Raw genomic sequence first — 19397 nt, 5'->3', positions numbered from 1 at the left:
GCTCACCACTGCCATGGCCATTCTCTGCAGGTTCAGGTGAGAGGTCAACCCAGGTCAAGAAAGAGGTCACGAGCGTTCATTCTATTTTTAAGCTTCAGTGGAAACTAAATAATATATATGGACACATTTGTCTTAGTGAAGTGTTTAGAAAATGCCTGCACATAGGTATTAAAGAGCTTTCACTAATAGGCATTTTTATACACAATTGTAAATTATATGTGACCCTGGACCACAAAACCAGTCATAACGGTCAATTTTTTGAAATTGAGATCTATTAATCATCTGAAAGCTGAATAAATAAGCTTTCTATTGATTTATGGTTTATTAGGATAGGAAAATTGCCTTTAAAGTTGTCCAAATGAAGTCCTTAGCCATGCCCACAAACTGATCACCTCCATGCCACGCCAAATTGAGGCAGTAATTAAAGCAAAAGAAGCCCCTACCGAGTATTGAGTACATGTACAGTTAATGAACATACTTTCCAGAAGGCTAACTATTCACTAAAAATGTTTTTTTATTGGTCTTATGAAGTATTCTAATTTGTTGAGATAGTGAATTGGTGGGTTTTTGTTAAATGTGAGCCCAAATCATCACAATTAAAAGAACCAAAGACTTAAACTACTTCAGTCTGTGTGCATTGAATTTATTTAATACACGAGTTTCTCAATTTGAGTTGAATTAGTGAAATAAATGAACTTTTCCATGACATTCTAATTTATTGAGATGCACCTGTATTACTAATGATAATACATTTTCGATATATTTACAGTAGGAAATTTACAAAATATCTTCATGGAACATGATCTTTACTTAATATCCTAATGATTTTTGGCATAAAAGAAAAATCGATCATTTTGACCCATACAGTGTATTTTTGGCTATTGCTACAAATAAACCTGTGCTACTTATGACTGGTTTTGTGGTCCAGGGTCACATATTTGGAGCATAATTATTTAAGTTAAGCCCCTGAAATGAGTAAAATTGAATTAGTATGTAGATTGTTGGACATTTCAAATTGTATATTGTAATATAATACTGAACTAATACACCAAGATGTACAAAAAAAGATGCGTTTTTTTTTTTCCAAGGATATATCAAATTGTTTAATCGTGATAGTAAAGACATTTATATTGTTACTAAAGATCTATATTATAAAAAATGCTGTTCTTGTCACAATTCACTCGGGGAGCAAACGAGGAACGAGGAAACGAGGAGTTCTTGAACAACACGGTCTTTAATAATCCACAGGAAAACCGAGAACAAGGAGGACATTCAACAAGTAGACCTGACCAACACTAACTGAATGGACTAGGGCTTTTAAACTCAGGATAATTGGGGAGGAACGAGACACACCTGGAAACAGGTGAATGGGATGACTAATCAAACTAATTAACAAAACCAGGACAGGAACATGACCAAATAAGGGAACAGAAACAGGGGCAAAACAAGACACAGACAGTCCATGATCCTGACATTACGCCCCCTCCCGGAAGGTGTGTCCTCGCACCGTAGCAACAACAGAGGGAGGCGTGGGTGGGAACTTGGGAGGAGGTTCCGGAGGAGGACGGATATCCAGGAGGAGGCTGGCAGACAGAGACCAGGGGGGGCGATGAAGGAGGGAGGAGCCAGGGAGGACACAGGAGGGACCCAGAGCAAGAGGAGCACAGCAGGACCCAGGCCACAGGTGGTGGAGGAGAGGCGGGCATTTTCGAGGAGCGGCCACAGGAGGGCGCTTTCTAGGAGCAGGCACTGGAGGGAGCTTTTGGAAGGCGCTTTCTAGGAGCGGGCACTGGAGGATTGAAAAAGGGCTGGACGGGACCAGCGGAGACGACGGAGAGAGGAGAGGGGGCAGTTCGATCGCCAGATCAGATTCCCAGTCTATTAGATCCCCCTCCTCGTTTTGGCCCTTTTGCAGCGCCATACTCAGCTCACCCTCAGCCGCAGTGCAGGGGGCGGAGCTCATCTCCGTGCTCACACCGTCCGTGGCTTTCTCCCTCGTGGCAGGTGTTGTTGCCGGCTCACACACCTTGACTGACGTCACGGCCTCTGGCTCAGTGGCGATCCTCAGCTCTGTCGCTCTCTCTAGCGATGGCTTGTCGGTCGCGGCGGACTCTGGAACACGCTGAGCGCGTCGTCCGGATAGGTGGTGAGATGGGCCACAGCCAGAAACATTCTGGTATGACCCTCGAGCGAATTTTCCCCCTGCTCCAGCAGGAAGAGGATGAATTCGGGGCGAAGGAGGGGATCCATAGGGGCACACAACGGAATCAAAAACACTGAGAGAAAAAACACGGAAAACAAACAGAGGGGAAAACACCGAGGTAACTGTTTTGGTCGGGTCTTCTGTCACAATTCACTCGGGGAGCAAACGAGGAAACGAGGAGTTCTTGAACAACACAGTTGCATTGCACCAGGAATTTCATTCATATGAACTTGTTTGTGTCCTTCATCCTGAGGGCCATCTCAGTCTTCATTAAAGACGGCATTTTATATGCAGAGGAGGACAGCAACCATTGCTTTATACACACTGTGAGTCTCAGTCTCTCTCTCTTCACATTGCACACAAATACCCAGGCAGTCATGGTGATGGGCCCATTAACATCCCGGGTTGCCCATGTCATTTCTTTGAGGAAGGAATTAGTCTCAGAATCACACGTTTGTGTTGCTGTTATGTGCTTTAATTTGCTTCGGATAATGAGGTCTCTGTAGTCACCTCACAGTTGCTTTTTTCTTGGCCAGCTAGCTGAATGTGCTTTGAATGGTTCCCTGTGCAACAGTGTGACTCTTCTGTTTTTAAAGGGATAGTTGACTCAAAAATAAACATTATGTTATCATTTACTCACCCTCATGTCATTCCAAACCTGGATGACACTTAACTAATTTTCCAGTGAGATTATGTAAATGTAAATGATGCTTTAGTTAATCAAATTCAAAGAATGTAGCATTCACTCTATGTTCTTATGCTCTTTTTGCAGGTGGAGTGTAAAGCTGTGATGGTATTTTTTCATTATTGTGTTTTGTCAAACTACTTCTGGCTGTTTATCGAGGGCTTGTATCTTTTTACGCTGCTTGTTGAGACATTCTTTCCTGAGAAAAGATACTTCTACTGGTACACCATTATTGGATGGGGTAAGACCAGGGTTAATGTAGCTTATATAGTTATTATTTCTAAAACCATAAAAAGGTTGCTTAAAAATAAACATTAACTGAAAAAATGTAAAATATACACAAAAACTATAAGTATATTTATGTATAAAATCACATTTGTGTAAATATAAAATATGTATGTATAAAATAAATAATACATTATAATTGTATTTTATTTTATTATTTTCAAATCAAAATATGACCTTCTGTTATGAAACAGGACATCGATGTCATGTCCACTGTAGAGGACACCAGGACTTAAAGCATATTTATAACACATATTGGGAGACACAACAAATGAACAGAGAAAAACAATTATATATCAATATTCATATGAAATATGAGATATTATTATTAAAATCTTGCTTCTTTCTTTCTTTCTTTCTTTCTTTGTTTCTTTCTTTCTTTTTAAAAAACATTTTCAGTAACTGTTTTGGATAAAAGCATGTTAATTTTAATATAAATGTTTTTTTTGTTTGTTTTTTTTATTTTTTTATTTTTTTATTTTTTTGCGTTTGATAAAATATGCTTTCATTATTATAAATTCTACCTAGAAAACATCCAAACTGCATTCTATTTGCATAAAGCAAAAATTATTATTAAAATCTTGCCCATTATTACTCCCATTATTGCACTTATTTGTTCATTCTATGTTGCCCCAAAAACACATTAATATGCAAATTAGATACAGTTTATAGATACATTGTATATAATGGGACAACTGGTTTATGGCCATTTTACACACATTTTGCATAAAGAAAAATGGTCTTTAAAAATGTCTTTCATAACATAGTTGAGAATCATCTTTACATAATGTTTGGTATTAAAAATGAAAATTGATTTGTGATTGAAACAAAAATCCCACTGTTTTTGCCTTTTCATGTCTATTCATGTATTTTTATTTTTTTTAAATCAGGACTTTTTAAAGTCCTGATGTTCTCTACAGAGAGCATAGCATAACATATGAATAAAATATAATTTCTCAAAAATGTTATTTTTCACATTTTTTCTTATGCTCTAAAGTAAACCATGCAATGACATGACAAAATACTAAATTCACAAAACTTTTTTTTCCTGGTAGTCAGGAGGATGTATATTAGAAAATATATATAAAGCAAAATATGTGTTTGTAAAAATTCATCAAATAAGTGTTTGTTATATCATGTGAAAATCTGAAATTACTCATATTTATTTAGATTGTCCATGTTTTTCCAGGTACTCCAACAATCTGTGTAGCTGTCTGGGCAGTCTTAAGAGCTCATTTTGATAACATTGGGTAAGATAAAGGATTTTTTTTTTAATAATATCTATAACTAATATGTTATGTAATGAAAAAAAAGCTGAAAATAAAATGAAAAACCAATCAAATTGGATAAATGTCTGACATTGCCTGCAGTTGCTGGGATATTAATGACAATGCTGCCATCTGGTGGGTGATCAAGGGTCCTGTTATTGCCTCTATCATGGTAAGGATAGTACATATTCCATCGCAAAAGACGTTTGACTGTAAACTACTGTATTATTGTATTGAATAATTCAGCAGGGCAGAAATAATTATACACCATATATCTTGTCTCTTTTGCTCTCAGATCAACTTTATTCTCTTTATTGGCATCATTATAATCCTGGTGCAGAAGTTGCAGTCTCCAGATATTGGAGGGAATGAGTCCAGCATTTATCTGTTAGTCATATACATATATATATACATATATATATATATATATATATATATATGTATATGTATACATATACACATACATGTACCACAATATTTTTTATATTTTCCCATTTCTAAGATGAATATCATCACAATCAGATGTGGAGTCTTTTTATGACTTGATTGGTGTGTTGTGTGTTTGACAGGCGTCTGGCTCGCTCCACTCTTCTCCTCATTCCTCTATTTGGAATTCACTATACCGTGTTTGCTTTCACACCAGAAGATGTCAGCAAAAGAGAAAGACTCGTGTTTGAACTTGGTCTTGGTTCTTTTCAGGTAGAAGCCCCCTTTTGTCTTTTCATATTTGTACAAAGAGACAACATGATTTCATTTTATTTATTTATTTATTTAGATTTCATGTGTATTTTGTGCACTGTAATTTATAGTCTATAGTTATTATTTTGTGTGTACTGTATTATTTTGATGTCATTATTTTCTTCTCAGGGGTTTGTAGTAGCTGTCCTTTACTGCTTTCTTAATGGAGAGGTAAGTCCTTTAAGTGCTTGAAAAGAAAAATAAAGTGTGCAATTTGGTTTAACAAAACCCAGTTACCACAGTTCGAATGGACTCCTATGGGAAAAATCAAGATACATTTATATTTTCTTTCTTTCTTTTTCACAAACATTTTCAGTAACTGTTTTGGATAAAAGCATGTTAATTTTAATATAAATTTATTTTTTTATTTTTTTATTTTTTTGCGTTTGATAAAATATGCTTTCATTATTATAAATTCTACCTAGAAAACATCCAAATTGCATTCTATTTGCATAAAGCAGTGTCTCTGGAGGCCCTTTCTCATTGCAGTGCTCATTACATGGCCTTACATGTAAATGATTAACCAGCTGGATTTAAAATTCAAGCTTGTCCATGAGCAGCATGGAAAGAGATCTGCAGATCTCCTCCTGTAGGATCCAATCAGCTTAATAACCCACTGAAGTTTCTCCCCAAAGGTGCAGTCAGAAATCAAACGAAAATGGCGCAGCTGGACGGTGAACCGGTACTTCGCTGTGGATATGAAGCACAGGCATCCGTCTCTGGCCAGCAGTGGTGTGAATGGGGGCACACAGCTTTCCATCCTCAGCAAGAGCAGCTCACAGATCCGCATGTCCAGCCTGCAGGCTGAAACACCGGCCACATGAGCGCTCAGAGGACCAAACTCCTTAGAACTAGAGCTACAAAATAACCTACGTCAACATCCAAGTCCTGTTTCATCTTTTGAGTCTGTATAGTGTCGGTTGAAGCTGTAATATCTGTCAATCGTCCATAGATGACAGGCTTTGCTATGGAACTCTGAGGAGCTCACAACCATTGGTCTATTGTGTGCCAAGCAAACATGGATACCTTTGATGCGGACTTACAGATGAATCAGATTTGATCAGAACTGAAAGGAATTACAGGCCGAGGGGAAAAAATGAATCCATAGCAATCCAGTATTTAGGATGTTTTCATCCAGAAAGCTTTAGTTCGTGAACAAGGTGGATATTTTTGTACATATCAAGTCTCTCATGTTTTTGTTTCTCTGTGAAGATTTGTGACAGTTCCAGATTCTCAATATTTTATCGTCAAAGCATCATCGAAGAGAATGAAGACCGTAGCCGACCTCACCGCAATGGGATGTGGGACATGAAAAGTCATTTTTGAAGGAGAAGAAACCACATATTTCACACAGGAGCTTAATGAATAACTGATCCCCAGTTCCTAATACCAATTTAATATGTAAATATTTTCATATGTTGTAATTGTAGAATGAAGGACTGAAGGAAAATCAAGTTTAAGGACTAAGAAGTTTAAGGATCCACATTGTGGATGCTTCTTGGGCGCAGTGTTGAAATCTTTTACCCAGTCAAAACTAACATTAGCAAAGAAAAACTAGCATTTGAAACCTCATTAAAACAGTGAGTAACTTAACTTGTCAATTTGTTTTCATGAGTAGATTCCTCTTGTACTTGTACTTGTTCTCCTATTTTTTTAAACAGCCGGTAGTACAGAAAATGTCAGTTAGAATGCAACAATGGAACAAAGTTCATGCCACAATGTTTGGCATATTAATATATAACTGGGTAATATGGTGTAATAGATTTGTAATATGCATGTTGATTCCTCCCCCACACACTTCTATGACTACTAGCTGTCATACAGTGAATTTACAGCAAATAATTATGAAACTTTACACTCATATCAATAAATAAATTATTTATAAGCAATTTTTTTATTTTTAAAGGCTGAGCATTTTCTTATAGCTCTTCTGACTCATAATATTTGATCTTTTGCTCATGTTGTAATTTAATGTCATAAAAGCATTTACAAATAGAGCACTTTTAAGATTCCAAAGAAGATTTTTTGAATATTTGACCTCTTAAGACGTCATTTGCCGTACAAGTTTGCAAGTCTTTGCAACTGATGTCACTGCATACGAAGATGCTTTCTGCTTCTTCAAAGTGCCTTTTTTGCACAAAAGAGACAACTGTTTGGTTTTACAAAGACAAACTGCAACACATAACTGCATCCCTCTGTGAAAGTGCTTTTATTATGCTTCAGCAAACCAAGAGGCCTTCAGAGAAATCAAGCTAGTTTTTCCCCCCTTTGAAGCATTATTTAAACAAATGCCTTGTTTTTCAAACGATAACTGCAAAAAGAAGACATCACAAGGTCAAAAAATTAAACGTTTTTATATGATCAATATTTATTTATATGTAAAACTACACTGTATTGTAGATTTTTTTTTTAGTAATTAATGATCATTTTAATTTGACTTGAAGTGGAATGTTTAGTGTGTACAATTGTTAAAAAACAAATCCTAGCCTGACTTAATTTTGATCTAGGATCAGTTATTATGATCCATGTAGGCCACGTATCTTTTCAAGATGTAAAATGACTTTGATTTCAATGTAATTTTAGCATATGACAAAGAATTATGATTAGCAAATAATAAACAGCTGACTAATAATTGTTGAATATTCTGTAGTGTACAGTATATTCAATTAAAACAGTCTTTTCAAGAGATGTTACTTCTGTAAAGAATCTGTCTCAAATTCAGTGACACGATCAGTGTGCGTTCATGTTACTCTCTGAGTAAACACGCTTTAGCAATACATTGTGGACAGTTTGTGTGCAGAGAAACAAGTAGTAATACTTTTTAGTGTAAATGTCAAAATAACACAAAAGCTAGCGTGTAACTGCAGTCCGTTTCACACGTCCTAAGCTGGGGTTTTATTTTAAAAACGAGAATTTTAAGTAATTTGAATTGTGATTAAAGAGCTCTTGGTGATAACGTTGTTTAAATGTGTAGTTCTCAGCATCGCTGGCTATTCCTCTTAAACGATGCATGCATTTCCTGTGATCTGTTGGGCGCTAAGCACACAAAGAAAGTGGGTGGCGTATTATATTGATGTACAGCAATATTGTTGTTGTTTTACGAGAAAATACCAGTGACAAAAATAAGTGAGTATTACCCATAGGGCCAACAAGCATGTTGTTTCTTAAAAACACATCATGGCTATTTTTATTATATGCGGGTATTATTATTACAGTGCTTTTTGTATAATAGGTTGAGAACATTCTAAATGACATATTTTGGTCTAACGAACACCTCTCTAATACCTCTCATTCAAAGTAGTGGGATTGCAGTGCTGCCACAGATTCTACACACAAACTCACCCAGAACTAGAAAACTTGCATTTTATACCTCATACAACATTCAACAGAAATGACAGAACTTTCAGCACATGAGCCTGCAATCACCACTGCACATTTCAACTGCGGAATATACATAATAATGGGCTGATGGGAAGCGAAGTAAACTGTCAGCGTTACACGGGTATGGAGATGAAAATGTGTGGGGCTTTATATTTCACAAGACAGAAATTACAGTGTTTTTTGTTCTCCCTGTAAGTGAAAATGTATTATAACTAATACTGTAGAATAAGCTAGATGTAATATATGAAACGTTGCTTTATTGAAGATTCGTTTTTTTTTTTTTTAATGGAGGAGTATGACAGGCTACATATGTCACCTCATAGCACAGAAAACAAGAATGTAGTGTTTAGAATACTAATAATACAGTGGTTTCACAGACTTGTAATGGCTAGATTCATTTGAATGTTCTAGATGATGTTAACTGCAGCTAAACTTGCTTTTGTGGAGAGTTGCTGGCTTTTTATGCTTTTCTTTGTGCATATTTTATGTCACTGACTGTGATGAGAAATTATTTTGTTGGATGTATGGTAAATCTTTTTGCACATTATAGACTTCATTTTGAAACATTAAATGTTTTTGACAAGTGAATATGAAGTTGAACTTTTCTAATAATAATCTTTTTGTATTAGGACAAAATTAATTATTAAAGGCAGTAAAACTGCAGATGATTATGTAAGTTTATAAATAACGTCAACGTTGTAGAAAAATACAGTAAAAGTAGGTGTATTTACATATATACTATAATAATACAACATCACAAAGCACATAATTAAATATTTACTCCATACATTTAACATTCAACAAAGCTAATACACATCTGAATACATTAAGGCATGTTGGTGAATGTAGCAACAACGCTTACACAATCAAGAAAACAGAAGTTATCTGAATGGGTAACATTTTCACAAGCTGAAAAAGACAATACACACCACAACATTAAAAACAATTAGAGAATAAATACATTTTAGCATATGCCGTAACCATATGTCAGAAAGTTCAGTCTTTTGTAACTGAATGCTTATGAATTCATGGTCCCGAATTCATATTCTATCCACTTATATTTTGAAACAAAAAAATATGCAAAAAGCATATAGAATCAGTTCAGTCAGACTCAACTGCTCAGACTCATATGAGCAATTCTTTTCACCTATTAAAATATATCAATACTGAAGTGTGCCTCCAAATCAATCTTAGAATTATTATTATTCATGAAAATAGATGTTATGTAAATATGAATTAATTTATAATTTATTAATTTAAAATTAAAAAACCAAATAACAAATGTCGGCAAATATAGTACATCAAGTAAATTATATAGGCTACAGCAAGCATATATTTACAAACACATTTAGCAACAATAAAACAAGATATCAATTCTACCAAACAAGAAACTTTACAGTCTAGTGCTCCAGATGTGTGCACTGCAAAAGGATTCTTAAATAGGCCATTTTCAAAACAGTATTATTCATTATAATACTCATAACTACTCAAAATACTCATATCAATAAGATTAATCATCTTTACCATTTGTATCTACTTTGTAAGTACTCTTCGTACTTAGATTGTGTTTTCATGCATTTTCTAATAAAACATTTTCATTATCACTAAATCCTAATGATTTATTTAACTGAAACATTTAAACATGGTTTATAATTAATAAAATATCTTGAAAATACCCAATATTTAAGAAAAGTACTTTGGATGCTCTATAGAAATGTTATATTTCTTTATACATACAATATGTTGCCTTGAAACACAATTTACAAAATAAGAGATTATGGATATGCATTTATGAATATGAAAATACCTTTAATTGTTAGCTATTTTATGTGGAGAATCTAAAATGAGGTCTCTGTTTACTGTAAGGCAATTAGCTGTGCGTTCAACATCTATACATCTATGCAATCTCAACTTTCAAGCCAAGCAGACCATACTACGGAGTGACAAATACAAATTATGGAGAAATGGGTTTTATGATCATCGTTTGCTTTTTTTTTGATGGGTTAAAGGGGTGAACTGTACCTTTAGTTTGTTCTCTAAATAGTCAGTGCATCTAATTTAAATAAAACTAAACAACATGATTTGTGCTTCTGCATTATCAATAGATAGAGAGTCATTTCTTTTCAGCATCAAGTTGAAAGCTTGTTTCAGTAATGTGCAGAAAAAAAGAATATCTTTGAATTGTTCTAGCAACCATTTTATAACTTTATCACAATGCATGAATTTGCATGAGCTTGAAAATTTTCAATGAATTTAATCTTTTAGAGCAGGGTTCTTCAAAACTGGCCTTTGTGTCCTTTAACTCGAACCTTAAAGAAAAACACCTAAACCAGGCAATCAAGCTCTTCAGGATTACCGACAAATTACAGGCAGGTGAGTTAATCAGGGTTAAAGAGGACAGTGAACCTCGCCGAAGGACCAGTTAAGAGGTTTCAAAAAAGAGGAAGAGAGGAAGAGAAACAGGGAATGAGATGAATTGTAAAGATTTCAAACGGATGACACACTGTTGTGGGACTCAGTTAAGAGCAGCTCCTTAGGGCTGGACTTCTCCAAAACTGAGATTTGTGTGACTGTGCTGCTCTCAGTAAAGAGGGTTCGCCTTCTCTTACTGTATCTCAAATAATTTTGTGTCTGCCACTTCCACAGTCTCTTCTTCAGTTCTGCTTGTACCTGAAAACACAAACAAATGCATGTGCATTTTTGAAAGCAGAATGTATTTGCTGTTTTACACATGCACTACCAGTCAAAGGTTTAGATCAGATTTTGTCATGTTTTTTTGTAGTCTTTTATGATCTCCAAGGCTGCATATGTTTGATGAAAAATAATGTTAAAACAGTATTATCGTTACAACTATTACAATTTAAAATAACTTCTATTTTAATACATTTTAAAATGTAATTTATTTCTGTGATAGCAAAGCTGATTACTTAAGTCTTCAGTATCACATGGCCTTAATAAAATGTAACTGTAACAGACTCAGAAGCATTAAACAAATTCTTAATTATTCTAAACTTTTGGCCATTGGTATATTTATTTACTATTAGGAAACACTTGTGGCTTACCTCTCCATTGAGAAAACAGTATAACAGAGCCACAACAAAACCCTGAGATATAACGAAACACAGTATAACAGTCAGTCAGTAAGGATGCATTAACAATTAAATACAGCTCAACTGAGTAAAACATATGCAGCTATTAGTTGACATAAATGGTATTACATGTTATATTATATATACACATTACATGTATATTTTACATTTACTCAATATATTATATTTACATATTTGCAATATATATGACACAAAAGTTCATATATAATGTGATATCACAAAATATTGTACATCAGACAATTCCACAAGTCATGAGCATTAGTATTCTGTGAATTTCATAGATGCTGGGCTGTACACACCTGAAAGGGGCCCAGGCCAAGTTCAAGAAAGTGGCGAGCGTTTTCTCCTGTGTTCTCTGGCAGGAAGGCAAAAACCATGTAGTGCATGCCAAACAGAGGGATCAGGAAAAGGGTAGACTTGGCCAATCTCCTACAAGTATACACGAAGTTCAGCATTACTTCAGATTAACAACAAACAATGAAAGTACATTTTCGAGGGAATGTGTGTTGGAGTAAAAATGTGTTCATGCTGTAAATAAATAAAACTCTACTTGCAACTTAAGAATTTCAACATGGCAATAACACATCACTTCAGTAGCTTGTGCAGTATTTGCCAATTGTCTGTGAATCAAACATTTTTAGATTAATTGCTGCCTTTGTTTTGAGTGTGCTTTATATTCCTTACATGAAGTGGTTGGTATCACTGCCACCCATTCCTGGAGACTTCAGCTTCAGCACAAGAATCCGGATCACATTTATGAAGATGAAGAAATTGATCTATAAAAAAAGTGTCTCTGTATAATAAATGAAGGAAACAGCTCATATACTGAACACTACACATCAACATACTGTGGATATATTCTGAAAGAAACAATCAAAATGACTAGGGCAAAAGAAATATGTAAGTATTTAAGAGCATTACATACTGTCTTACATAACTTTTTAACTTTACTTTCATATGTTAGAAAATGTCATTTTAAAATTGCACAACCATGGCACATGATAAATTCATAATACTGTATATATTTTGCACAATTCTATTGCAACCAATGTTTTCCATTATATTCAGGATGTAGTCTTTTATATTTGATCAAATCAGCTGTACTTTACCAGGAGAGACACTGTGATTGGTCCTTTGATAATCCACCAAAAGTAAGCAACATCTGTGTCATCCCAGCACCTGCAACATGAGCTTATGATTATTTACGAGAATACCAGTAACTGCACCTTCACAAACAGTGAAAAAATGCATTTTTCAGTATTTATCACTATATATCAAAGTATCACACAATAGCTTAAAGAGTTTAGAACAATCTGGACTTACCCCCTGTTATCCCAAAAATTCCTGGCTAGAACCCAAATGGTCAGTATTAGTGTTGGTAGACCTACAGGATACAGAGAGCAGAACTAAATAAATAAAATTTCATCAAACTGAACACAATGAAATCAAGAATAGGTTTTATATCTTCATATCTACCCTAGTAAAACAGTAATATATTTAAAATATTTTCATAATTTCATACAAAGTATAGTTTAAATCTATTAACATACTGGAGTTATACTGACATATCACTCAAGACTTACTGATATAAAAATTATATAAATTAAACATAATTTGGATTACTACTTGTGCACAATGCACATTTCTTAATATTAAGCCTATAAGTATTAATGTTTTAAGTATTTAATATATAAGTTTTAATGTCACTGTTGATGAGGACTGTATGATCTTTGAATAATATCAGTCTTTAAATGCAAGATATTTCACTTTAGCACAATCGAATATACTTCAGTATATCTTTAGTTGGACTTCAGCACTACTTCCTCACAATTAAAGTGCATTAAGTACATAATTACAGTAGTTGTTCCAATTTAGCAGACTTTATGTATACCAGTTTAGTATTCCAAAAGTACAATTGGAGGGTATTTGTATTAAGCACATACATATGTAAATGTATTTGTAGTATACTTAGCATGAAATAAATGTATTTAAAATACATTTTAGTACATTTACTTTTCACTAGGGTAATACTGGGATAAAAATCTATTTTCCATCTCATGCCTACAGGTGTCACCAATGGAACATAACACAGAATAAGGCCACACTATCATATACTACACTACACTTTTCAGTTTTTTGTAGAAAAAAAGGCAATATTACTGTTTTACCTGTTAAAAAAAATCATAATTATTAAAACCTTTTGACAATAACTGTAGTGTAAATTAGTAATATTTCATCATTTTGTTTATTATATAACAATATATTCTCAAATATCTTCCATGCTTACCCCAGCCAATAAGTATATACCACCAGAAATACTTCTTTTGTGAGACAAAAGTTAGAGCTAGAAGAGTCTGTAGATACATCCCCTCCACCAGCAGCCAGAAGTAGTTAGCCAGGATACTGAACTGGAAGAAAGCTACCGCCGCCTTGCAAGAGGTCTGAAGAGGAAAACATTCAGAATCCAGTATAAGTGCTATAATTGTTCTGTCAAGATGTACTGTACGTTCTTAGAGGACAAAAGAAGATATAAAAGTACACATAATTGCCACAGCATGTAGCACATTTTAAGACCTATGCATTACAAATAAAAGTATGATATTGTTGCAGTGCTTAGAAGTTTCAACAGTATCATTTTAGGGTGGATAAATTAAGCAGTGCTGATAAGAAACAGCACAAATACCATCACAGAGAACTGGGAAGAAGAGTGTTAGCTATGTAAGAAGTGGTTTTTGTACTTCAAAGAAGGTGTTTGTGAGTTCTAGCGGAGGCAGATCTTGAAAAGTGTGCCTTTAAGGCACCGATGAGTTGACTGATACTGAGAAGGGCGGAAAAGTGGATGCAGAAAATGTGAAGCTAGTGTCACTATGCTGACAGAAACTGGTGTGAAGCTTAGAATTTTTTTTTACTGTTTCAGATAGATGCTGCAGTGTCATACATTGTGACCTAATATGTTTACTGACCATTGATTGGGAACATGAGCTCTGACATGTTGAATAGCGTGCATTAGCTTATTGAATGACATCTATAAAAAAACAAATTCTGCATGAGTCTGTGACAGCTGGTGAGCCTCACTGTTGACATGAAGCAGTGGTCCAGATTCTCATCGGCAAAGAGAACTGCATCTTTGATGAAGATCGCACTGGCTCGCAAGATGAAGGAGGCAAAGAGATTGATGTGAATGTAGTTTCTTGTGCAGTGGAACTTCCTGTTTTGGGCAGAATAACATAGATTGCTAAATTATTCAACAAATTGTCACAAACCACTTAAAATGTGTTTGGTTGCATGAGCTTTGTGAGGATTCTCATTGTACCTGAAGGCTGTAAACACAAAGATGGCAGAGATGAGGGAAATCAGTGAGGTAGCGTAACCTGCAGTGTACACCTGCCTGAAAGTGGAATAATATGATGTCTAGAACATAGGGAAAAAATAAAGAAAAAAGAAAACGTTACAGAATTATTTCCAGAGAAATATCAGTCTTTTATCAAGAGATTTTACAATGAAATGGCAAGTCTTTTCATTTTGATTTGTGCACTTCAACACATTTTGTTGTCCTTGAGGTTTATTCTTTACAGACAAGCACAGATTTGAATGTGATGATTTGGATTTTGTGAACAATTCACACAGAAATGTATTTTGCTTGTTGTTGCACAAAGGTACATTGACTTGATGCAATTATCTTACATTAAAAGGCTAGAACACAAAGAAGTCCATATATTACATTCTTCAAAAAATGTTTACTTTTATCCACATAGCTTGCTGGATCTTTGGTTCTTAATCTTAATAATTCTAAACTTGACAAGAATACACAGCCACTTGGCTGGATGGAGACAAGAATAGTCTCACCGGTCTGAAATATCATGGATAAACGGCTTTTATATTTATCCAATGATAGTGTGCTGCAAAATGAATTAAAAATGTATGATGAAATAACATTTCTTCATTCCGTTGTTTGTTATTTGTGCCACAACTTCGAGTGCAGTAAATGAGAAATGCCCAAAACCAAGCAAACATAAATAGTCATGTTAAAAAAAAACTTTTATAAAATGTATAAAAAATTTTAATGTATTTTTATTATTTGAAATGATTTATTCATGAAAGAACACAAAGAAGTCCATATATTACATTCTTCAAAAAATGTTTACTTTTATCCACATAGCTTGCTGGATCTTTGGTTCTTAATCTTAATAATTCTAAACTTGACAAGAATACACAGCCACTTGGCTGGATGGAGACAAGAATAGTCTCACCGGTCTGAAATATCATGGATAAACGGCTTTTATATTTATCCAATGATAGTGTGCTGCAAAATGAATTAAAAATGTATGATGAAATAACATTTCTTCATTCCGTTGTTTGTTATTTGTGCCACAACTTCGAGTGCAGTAAATGAGAAATGCCCAAAACCAAGCAAACATAAATAGTCATGTTAAAAAAAAACGTTTATAAAATGTATAAAAAATTGTAATGTATTTTTATTATTTGAAATATTTATTCATGAAAAAAATGTAACGCCAACAGAGGCCATTTTAATGCCACCACCTGGTGAACTGCATGCAAAGGATTGTGGGATTTTGTAGGCAGGGAATGACTATGTACAATGTAAAAATGCCTCTTAATAGACAGGATGAAATGTAAACATTAGATTGAGAGATCCCTATGAATGCAGATTTTTTTGGACATAGCTGATATTAAAAGCAGGTCATCTTATTCTGGGATTACAGCATATGGAATTAACTATATTTCAGGTGCATATATAACCGCATTGCTACTTCCCCTGATGCAGGCACAGGTGAAAGTCATTATGAAAATAGAGTTTAAGTGGTAGAGATTAAATTTAGCACTCAGGAGAGAGTATTATGCTCTTATATGACTGATTCAACTACCGGTAATTGGCTTGTTCACATTAGGAACACACTCATCTGTTAACCTTGGACTGCTTGTTTGTGTGTATGTACTGAACATTATCATATCATCTCTCATTTTTCATTCAAAGCATTGTCTCTATTCTCATTACCATATGACTGAAAAAAAAGAAAAAGAAAAGAAAAAGAGATAATATAAGGGAACTGCTAGGAAGAGGAAAGGTTTTTTACTTTGAAGTGGGTGAGCTATTTTTTATTGGTAATATGAATACAATTTGCTCCCATCAAAAAAAGCAAAGTGGTCTTAACCCAGAGAACAAAAAAGTAAGAGATATTTTCAAAGAAAATGAAAATGCAAAAGAGATCAACAGATGAGCTTGACCTTAAACGTTTGTGGCAGATTGTAGGCCTGACAGCGGAGCAAAGAAAGCAACAGTGCAAAGTCCCTCTGGACAGTGTTTAAAAAGTTGAGAAATGTTCAACTTTATGCAAATAAGAGGCAAAAAAACAAAAAAAACACAGGACGGCAGCTTTGAGGTGAAGGGAGCTGGTCAGGATTGCTTCTGCTGAATTGCTGCTGCTGTTGGTTATGGCTGTTGTTGTAGATTATTGCTGCTGCTGCTGCAAAGCAAATACAGGAACTTGCTAGTTGCTACTGCCAATACATACACCGATACGGGGCTGTGAGTATTTAAGATATACAGTACTGCTGCTGCACAAGTAGCATATATAATAACCCATAGCAGATCTTTACAGGTGGAGCTGAGGAAGGAGAAGGGTTTCAGAGGAACTCTGAAAACGTGCCGCGAACTGCTCTAGTTAATGCTAACCAGCCTTTAAAATGTAAAGGAGCAAGCTCATTGGCTGATTATGAAACATGAACCAAGCACCTTGTGCCAAGTAGTGTAACACTGTGAATATCATTAGTTTCATGACAGAACTTGGCATATACAATTACTATGCCATAAGATTCTCTGAGGATATGTACAATATTGCATGTAGTAAAGTTTTCACCTCGGTTTCTGATTCCACGTCCTCCACAATCTCACAAGTATTCTCATAGGATGGGTAGATTTTTGTCCAGCCACTCTTGGTGCAATTCCTAATTATGAAACCTGCATTAAAATAATGTTAAACATAATGATCAGCATGCAACGTTGTATATGTTGCATTTTGATACATCATTTGGTAAAGAGAAACTTGTAAAACACCAGACCGCAACAGCTGCTCATTACATTCCCTGTAACAGATACATCAAGTATACTTTTTCCCTTTAATTAGTCACAAAAACGAAGCAGATGTTTCATTTGTTCTAGATTTTATACCACATTGTAAAACACTCTATGAAGCTACTGTATAAGCTCAATAACTTTAAATCATAATTACTAAGGATGACACAGTCTCTGCTACAGTAATCCACAGGTCCTTCCTATCATTAACATTTGACAGTAAAGGGATTATTTTTTTATTATCTGCTTGTACCTTTTGTTGCATTTCATGATATTTAGATACAGTATGTGGATAGAGAGCTCAGATGGATCAAACCAATTAGGTTTATACACCGTTTAATGAGATTGTTATTGTATAATGAACCCCAGTCTATGGTTATAATATAACAGACAGACTCATAAAGAGTATGTGAAATTGCAATAGGAGTCTGAAATTGTTAATCTGAGGAATCAGAAATGTGCTTTTTTCTTTGAAACACAAGCTATAGAGGTGTTCTTTGAAAAGAAAAAAACAAGTTAAGATCGAAACGTACTCGGTTACTAACGTAACCTCGGTTCCCTGAGATATGGGAACAAGTACTGCGTCTTGCTAGACGCATATGGGAAAAAGCCTTTTTTCTCCTGAACTGAAGCCTTTTTTCATTCACGCAGTGCTAGAAGCAGAGCAGTCTTCAGCGATAGCGACCGAATGTTGGCAGACTGTAGCGGCTTTGAGCTTTGAGCGTGGATGGGGAGCGTCCCTGATCCCCTTTTTTCTCCTGAACTGAAGCCTTTTTTCATTCACGCAGTGCTAGAAGCAGAGCAGTCTTCAGCGATAGCGACCGAATGTTGGCAGACTGTAGCGGCTTTGAGCTTTGAGCGTGGATGGGGAGCGTCCCTGATCCAGCAGCTCTTGCAGAAATGACAATACCTCTGTCAAATCGGAAGTACGAGGGTCTTTGCCGTGGTTTAGACACCAAGTGGAGAAAAAAGACCACTTCAAGGCGTAGAGGCATCTCGTAGATGGGGCTGTAGCCTCTGAAATTGTGTTTAAGACTCGCTCTGGGAGGCTCGAAGGCTCCCGTCGAGCGGCCAGAGGTGCAGGGCCCATAGGTCGGGCCGAGGATGCCATATTGTCCCGTTCGCTTGAGAGAGGAGATCCCGTCTCAGCTGAATGGGCCAAAGGGCCGCTATCAACAGTTGAGTTAGCTCTGATAGCCACAGCTGGTTCATCCAAAGTGGGGCCACCAGGAGAACCTTGTGTTTTTGTTCCCTTACTCGCCTGCTTACCTGTGGGATCAGGGCGATCGGGGGAAAAGCATAAAGAAGGAGGTTGGGCTAATCGTGGGCCAACCCATCCCTGGTCTTTGAGAAATAAATTGGGCAGTGAGAGTTGTCTTCTGAGGCGAAGAGATCAACCTCGGCCTCGCCGAAAATCTCCCAGATCCTCTGAACCGTCTGCGGATGGAGCGTCCACTCCCCTGAGGGGACATTGCTCTTAGATAACATGTCCGCTCCTTGGTTTAATTTGCCCAATATATGTGCTGCTCTCAGCGAGCGCAGGTTGAGTTGAGCCTATTCCAGGAGGCGCTCTACCAGAGTGAAGAGACGCTTTGAGGAGAGGCCTCCCTGGCGATTTATGTAGGACACCACA

The 19397-nt window shown here is 35.6% G+C and overlaps 1 protein-coding gene and 1 pseudogene across 3 annotated transcripts in view; one reads left to right on the top strand and one right to left on the bottom strand.

Annotated features, from left to right (window-relative positions):
* The window catches only part of LOC107704524 (pituitary adenylate cyclase-activating polypeptide type I receptor-like), a 28018-nt pseudogene extending 20579 nt beyond the window's left edge, over positions 1-7439 (top strand).
* Positions 7440-10244: 2805 nt separating this feature from the next.
* The window catches only part of LOC107704523 (vasoactive intestinal polypeptide receptor 1-like), a 36657-nt gene continuing 27504 nt past the window's right edge, over positions 10245-19397 (bottom strand). For all 3 annotated transcript variants that reach the window (XM_016507461.1, XM_016507462.1, XM_016507463.1), the window contains 10 exons: positions 17550-17650; positions 14984-15081; positions 14746-14878; positions 13958-14111; positions 12994-13054; positions 12780-12849; positions 12355-12446; positions 11970-12099; positions 11623-11664; positions 10245-11230 (listed from right to left, as the gene is read on the bottom strand). In XM_016507461.1, coding sequence (XP_016362947.1) covers positions 11048-11230; positions 11623-11664; positions 11970-12099; positions 12355-12446; positions 12780-12849; positions 12994-13054; positions 13958-14111; positions 14746-14878; positions 14984-15081; positions 17550-17650 — 1064 coding nt within the window. In that variant the 3' untranslated portion in view covers positions 10245-11047. The remainder of the gene's footprint in view (positions 11231-11622; positions 11665-11969; positions 12100-12354; positions 12447-12779; positions 12850-12993; positions 13055-13957; positions 14112-14745; positions 14879-14983; positions 15082-17549; positions 17651-19397) is intronic.

This window comes from Sinocyclocheilus anshuiensis, unplaced genomic scaffold, assembly GCF_001515605.1.
Source record: "Sinocyclocheilus anshuiensis isolate Anshui unplaced genomic scaffold, SAMN03320099.WGS_v1.1 scaffold1538, whole genome shotgun sequence".
NCBI lineage: Eukaryota > Metazoa > Chordata > Actinopteri > Cypriniformes > Cyprinidae > Sinocyclocheilus > Sinocyclocheilus anshuiensis.
This window is presented reverse-complemented; position numbering and strand designations above follow the sequence as displayed.